General features: G+C 45.4%; 1 protein-coding gene across 1 annotated transcript; it reads right to left on the bottom strand.

Annotated features, from left to right (window-relative positions):
- Window positions 1-449: 449 nt before the first annotated feature.
- On the bottom strand, window positions 450-4,739 carry LOC101324370 (elongin-B). The gene is given in 2 exon segments (XM_004329163.4): window positions 450-976; window positions 4,547-4,739. Coding segments are annotated over 2 exon segments (690 nt in total). The 3' UTR covers window positions 450-479.
- Window positions 4,740-6,391: the final 1,652 nt, after the last annotated feature.

Raw genomic sequence — 6,391 nt, 5'->3', positions numbered from 1 at the left:
CTACTTTTTTCACAAGCTATTACTTTAATTATTTTAATTAGATTGTTCACGCACTCAAGTTGTTTACAAGCACTTTCTTTTTATAGTATTGATAAACAGGAGAGGGAAACTACCACCTTGGAGAAAGCCAGGAAGTTTTTCTAGGTAGGCCATGGCCCATCGAGGTGGCTCATTCTACTCTGAACCAGAGACCACCCAGCATCCTGGGACCTCCTTAGAGAGGACTGAACCCCTTCCCCTGGGCAGTGCCTAAGTCACAACCATATCTTCTGTGGTCGTTGCTCCTTCAGTCAAAGAAAGAGAGCAAGGAACCTACTTTCCATATGCCCCTCTGAGAACAACCACCGAGTAAATACTAAAGGTTATGGAGTTAGTAGTCCACCTCTATTAAAATTTCACATAATTGACATTTATTTTTTTTTTTTTTTTTGACACCCAAATCTCTTTTATTGGGGGGGTAGGGCGGTTGCGGGGGCCTCTCACTGCACATCTTGTTCATTGGCGCTGCTTCCTGAGTCCTGTGGCTTTATCACATCTGGCAGCTCGGGTGGGCTGGAGAAGGGCTCGATGCGCAGGGCCTCAAAGGCCTCATCTGCCCTGAAAGCTAGCCCCACAGTGGCTGGGGCCTGAGGCCGTGCTGTCTGGCTGGTGAAGCCACACTAGCCCAATGTCCTTCCGTCGTCCAGAAGCTGGTCGTCCTTGTACAGCCGCTGCTCGTCCAGCGGCCGCTTGAGGATGCCCTGGACGATGCGCTTTAGCTCGAACACAGTGCTCGACTCCTTGGCGTCCGTGAAGGTGGTGGTCTTGTGGCGCCGGATCATGAGGAACACGTCCTGGGGGCGGCGGGCCGGCGTGAGCGTGGAGCCCGGGCCCCACCTCACGGCCCATCGCCCTCGCCGCCCCCGGCCCCGGCCTACTTGGCATTTCCTAACTTTCTGGTTTGTTTCCTGGTTCCACCTCCTACCAGTTGTGTGGCCTTGAAAAAGTAACTTTTCAAATTCTCAGTTTGCCTATCTGTCAAATGAAGGTAAAGGCACCAAACAGGTAGAGTTCTTTTGAGGATTCAGTGAGTCAGCCTTGGGTGGGCGCTAAGCCTGGGCCAGCAGAGAGTGGCCGTCAGTCGTTAGCCGCTTCTCCTCCCTCTTCTACTCTACCCTCTCAGCCTTTTTTTTTTTTTTTTTTGCGATACGCGGGCCTCTCACTGTTGTGGCCTCTCCCGTTGCAGAGCACAGGCTCCGGACGTGCAAGCTCAGCGGCCATGGCTCACGGGCCCAGCCGCTCCGCAGCATGTGGGATCTTCCCTGACCGGGGCACGAACCCGTGTCCCCTGCATCGGCAGGCGGACTCTCAAGCACTGCGCCACCAGGGAAGCGCCACCAGGGAAGCCCCCTCTCAGCCTTTTTGATGGGACAAAATTGAGATTCTTTGGTTCCAGGTTTCAGGGCTCTCTCTTACTTCATTTTTGTTCTTAAGCCTATTCTTTACGTAAGTATGAAAGAGAGAAAGTGAAATAAGTTGAGAAAACAATCTCTAAGGAACCCTCACTATTCGAATAGTCCTATTGGGACATCTGAAAGACCTCGGGTTCCTTTTCTCTGTGGCTGTTATACTCGTAAAAGTTATGCACACGTGCTATTTTGAATGTGTCCCTCTTCCCCACTTCCTGGGGCCCAACCAGCCCGTGGGACTTCCTACTGCAGGTGCAGCTCCTCAGACCCTGCCCAGTCTCAGAGGATTGGCCCCAGGGCAGGAGACAGGGACAGGGCTGTGAGATTCTGTTAGCCCAAGGCCCTGCACGTCTGTCTAAAACCATATTTTGAGGTTTACTTTGAATACAGCCCAGGACTCCAAAAAGCCCTGCTACTGTGCTCCTAGAGTGCTTCTTTGCTCAGGTATAAATTGCAGTGGAAAAGAAACCGGAGTCACCAACGCAGCTCTTTCTTCACAGTAATCCAGCAAAGCTGGGACATGGGGCTTCGTATAGCAGATCCTAAGGACCCTATCCTTTCTAGGCGATGGGGCTGCTAAACCACCACCAGTGGAGTGTGATTTTAAAATTTTTTTTCACTAAATCTTTAATAGATTAATAGAAAAAGAAAATTTTTCTCCAGGACTTTTCCTATGACCAGGATCTAGAACAGAGAAAATAGATTTGGTCTATGTTGAATTGAGATGTTTGCCCTTGACCTCATGTATTGCATTTGTCCAATTAAATATGATAACCATATATTATTTTTACCATGATTTAAACACCAAACGAATAACTGGCTATGTAGGTTTTCAAAAGAAGTCTTTGGGCACCATCCAGTGACTATTTTGGCTACAATATAAACAAAACCCAAACGGCCCGCTTAAGTTTTCAAAAGAAGTCTCTGGCACCCTCTTGTGGCGCATCACACAACTGGGAAAACAACAGCTTTGGGATAATGCCTCTTGCCTCAGAATCGTGCAGACATTTGCTCTCCTGTCATAACTGTCAGTGATTCCCTGAAGAAACACAGTGCAGCCAAACTTTTTAATTTGTGTCCATTTGAACTGCAATACAAGACATACCAACAAAGTCCTGCTTTAACTTCAAAAATGGAAATAATGAGAATCACGCCAACGTTTTGACATTTGTTAAGAAGCGCAACATTTTAAAGCTGGCCTGCCAAAGAAAATGTAAGCTACCTTCAGGCCATTGTCATGCGCTGGTACCACTCTGACCAGTAAACAGAAGTGCCCACCGTTCTGGTAACCTTACTGAGTGATTTCTAATCGTTTTATATGTGTTAATAGTTAATTTTCACTAAGAGGTAAGTCTCCCCTTTAATCCTCATCTCCAAGGAGAAAACCGAAGCACAGAGAGGCAACTGCCAAAGGCCAATGCCAGGCCTGGGACGTGAGACACAGGCATGTGCCAGCCTCCACTCCTGCTTCCTACTACCTCGAACTCTGCTGAGACTCGGGGCATGATTTCAGTGACTACTGTCATCCTGTTTTAATCTTCACTGTTTTTATAGCCCTTTAGCAATGTCACCTAAGTACTTGTTAAACTAAACATATCTTAGTGTTAGCCCAAAAAGTACCCGAGGAATTCCCCTTTTTGAAATGGACTTCAGATTGATAAAATTTGAAGTGCTGTCTAAGCTATATTGATAAAGTGTCGTTTTAACCTCAGAAATGGAAATAAAGGAACTTGCTCCACATTTTCTGCATTTGTTAAGAACCACAAAATTTTAAACCTGGCCAGCCAAGGAACTGGCATAATATCTGTGCTGTTAATATAGGACAGACTCCACAGGACTTCCCAGCTTCAGCACTGTTGACGTTTGGGGCCTGATCATTCTTTGTGGTTGAGGGCTTTCCTGTGCATTACAATAGTTAGCAGCATCCCTGGTCTCTACCCAATAGATGCCAGTTGCAACAGTCAAAATGTCTCCATTTTGGGAGGAGGGCAGCGGAAAGGCTCAAATCTTCCTCAGTTGAGCTCCACTGAGACAGAGTACACTCTGCAAATGTTGATACAAAATGGAGAAAATAAAAGCGTCATTAGAGCTGGTATAACTTTAATTTTCCCAAATGGTCCTGAGGCAGGGGAAGAAGAATGGAAACAATGAAACAAATGCCACTGGCCCAGCTGCAAGATCGGCCCCCAGAAAAATGCCACAGATCTATCATGTTTATACCATCTGCAGACTGAGAATGCACCAACCCCCTTACATTGCATGCTGTGGAAATATCAATCTTGAGTATGTAAGACTTTCATGATTGCATTGCTGCATCATAAAATGTCACTGTTATGTTTCCAGAAATTCTGAAGAAGACACTTTCATGATTTCCTGACCTTCAGGTTCTCTTTGGGCTCTACCTTTCGACTTAATCTAATATGTCATCTGGTTTTCTCTGCACATTTCTTCTTGAGATATTCTCAGGTAATGATCGTAATTCTTCTCCGTGTTGGTATTAGCTCAAAGATTTAGATCTCCTCCTTCCACATATAGAATCTTCTAAGAGCTTCCAAGGATAACCTCTTCTGTTCCACCATTCTCTATGAATGTCTCAATATCCTAACTTTAATATTTCAACATTTCACCCCCTTCTGCTACCACTTTTAGCCTCTACCTTTTTTTCCATCATCAATATTTTATTCATCCATTCATCACTCATTTGATGATTATATTGCAGGCACAGTGTTAAATGCCGGGGATACAAAATTATTAAGCTGCCCCTTAAGGAGCCCACCTGCCATCTAGTACTAAAGAGGAAACAGAAAAATGACAATGCATTGTATGTAGCAAGTGATAGGATGCAGATGTCAGTGAAGGGCTCCAGAAACCTAGAAAAAGAAATAATTCTGTCTTAAGGTAGTCCAAGAAGATTTCTTGGAGAAGGTAGCAATTAATCTGGGTATAGAGGGATGAATAGGAGTTTGCTAGGCAAAGAGCCCCCCAGGCAGAATGAATAACGTACACAGAGACCGGATCTGCGAATGAGTCTGAATAGTTTCTATTCTCGCTTTCTAGATACTCCTCCCCAAAGATGGGAGGCTTTTCCCTCCCCCTACGTGCGGATGCACTCCTTGTCAGAAGGACTGCCACCACATCACTGAAGTCAGTTTCTCTAGCCACACTACTATTCTTGCTCCCGGCTCTGCCACTTTCCCCCCACTGCTTCCTCACCCCACTTCTCTCTCCCTTTCTGTTCATATCCCGTTGCCAGAACATGTCATTTCCACCTCTGTCTCGTCCACCCCTCATCTCCTGTCTTATGACCGTTATTGATATTCAGACACAACTTACCTCTGTCCTAGAATTGGGCAAAAGCCTCCTGACGGGCCCTTGGCTTGTAGTCTCTCCCCTTTCCAATCTACCTAATCCTAAACTACAATTCAGGGAAACAGTTTAGATTTTGGATCACTTGCTCACGCCCCAGCTTCAGGGCAGGCAGGGAAAACAAGTGTCTAGTATTTGCAGACATTAATGACAGATGAACTCTGCAGCCAGGAACAAGTAGAGATGGCAGTGACATAGCAACGGTCTGGCAACCATAGCTTAAAACTCAGGCCCTGGGACTTCCTGGTGGTCCAGCGGTAAAGAAATCCACCTTCCAATACAGGGGACGCAGGTTCGATCCCTGGTCAGGGAACCAAGATCCCACATGCCGTGGGGCAACTAAGCCCGCGCGCCTCAAAGAGAGCCTGTGTGCCTCAAACTACAGAGTCCAGGCACCCTGGACCCCACGTGCCACAACTAGAGAGAGAGAAAAAAAACCCATATACCACAACTAGAGAGAAAAAAAAAAACCCACATGCCACAACTAGAGAGAAGCCCACGTGCCGTAACTAGAGAGAAACCCGAGCAGACCTCAAAACTACCACTACCATGCCATGATGATGTTTTGAGAAGGACATTGATAAATTAGAATATTTATTACCAAATGAATGAATTCACCCATCAAGTATTATGGAGTACAACTACTTTAGAGAGTGACCTAATGATAAAGGATATAAAACCTATCTCATTTGAGGGAAAATGGTAAGAAACAGGGAGTGGTTAGCCTCAAGATGAGAAGACTTAGAAGGACCATGATGGATGTCTTCATAACATGTGTAGTCGAATGTATTTGAAGGGGGTGACACATTGAGACGTGGATTTAGCTCAGACCTGCTGGAATACAAGATATCTTAATTCTCTTTCAGATGCCAATCCCTTCTTCTAAGACACCAAGAGAAAATATAGTCACCGAGAACAAAGCAAGGAGAAACAAAACCTTGCAGTTAGCTTGGACTTCACCTCTAGACCACCGGTGTTTTCTCTCAAAAGAGAAGAGCTCTTATCTAAAGTAGCCTGGCCTGGAGAGGCTAAGATCAAGACAGGACAGAAGGCCTCCTCTGGTTCCTCCCACTATAAAGCCCAAACCCTTGTTGTGAGTCTTATTACTCCAACAGGAAGAGAGGATTCTCATGCCCGTCCAAGCCAGGTGGGGAGCCCAATGCAGGAGTAAAAAAGGCTTATCTTGATCTATGTCTTATCCTCCCCCTTTCCCTTTTGAGCCTTCAGATGGCTCACAGCCTTGATCAATAGTACAACTGCAACCTCATGAGGGGCCTTGAGCCAGGGGTACCCAGCTAAGCCATGCAGGGATTCCTGCCCCACACAAACTGTGAGAAGATAAATTTTTGCTGCTTTTAAGCTGCTAAGTTTCTGATGTTTCAGAAAATAATTTGTTACACAGCAATAGATAACCAGCACAAATGCGTACATAAAATTCCCTTATATAAATTCAGGTTATTTCCAACTTTTCCCACTTGCAATATGGCATTGAATATCTTTGTATATATAGTCTTATGAATTCCTGAAAGTAACTGTGTAGGATAAATCATTAGACATGGAATTGTTTACTCCTATTT

Source organism: Tursiops truncatus, chromosome 1, assembly GCF_011762595.2.
Source record: "Tursiops truncatus isolate mTurTru1 chromosome 1, mTurTru1.mat.Y, whole genome shotgun sequence".
NCBI classification, from domain to species: Eukaryota; Metazoa; Chordata; class Mammalia; order Artiodactyla; family Delphinidae; genus Tursiops; species Tursiops truncatus.
The sequence above is the reverse complement of the archived record's forward strand: the minus strand, read 5'-3'. Positions and strand labels throughout refer to the sequence as shown.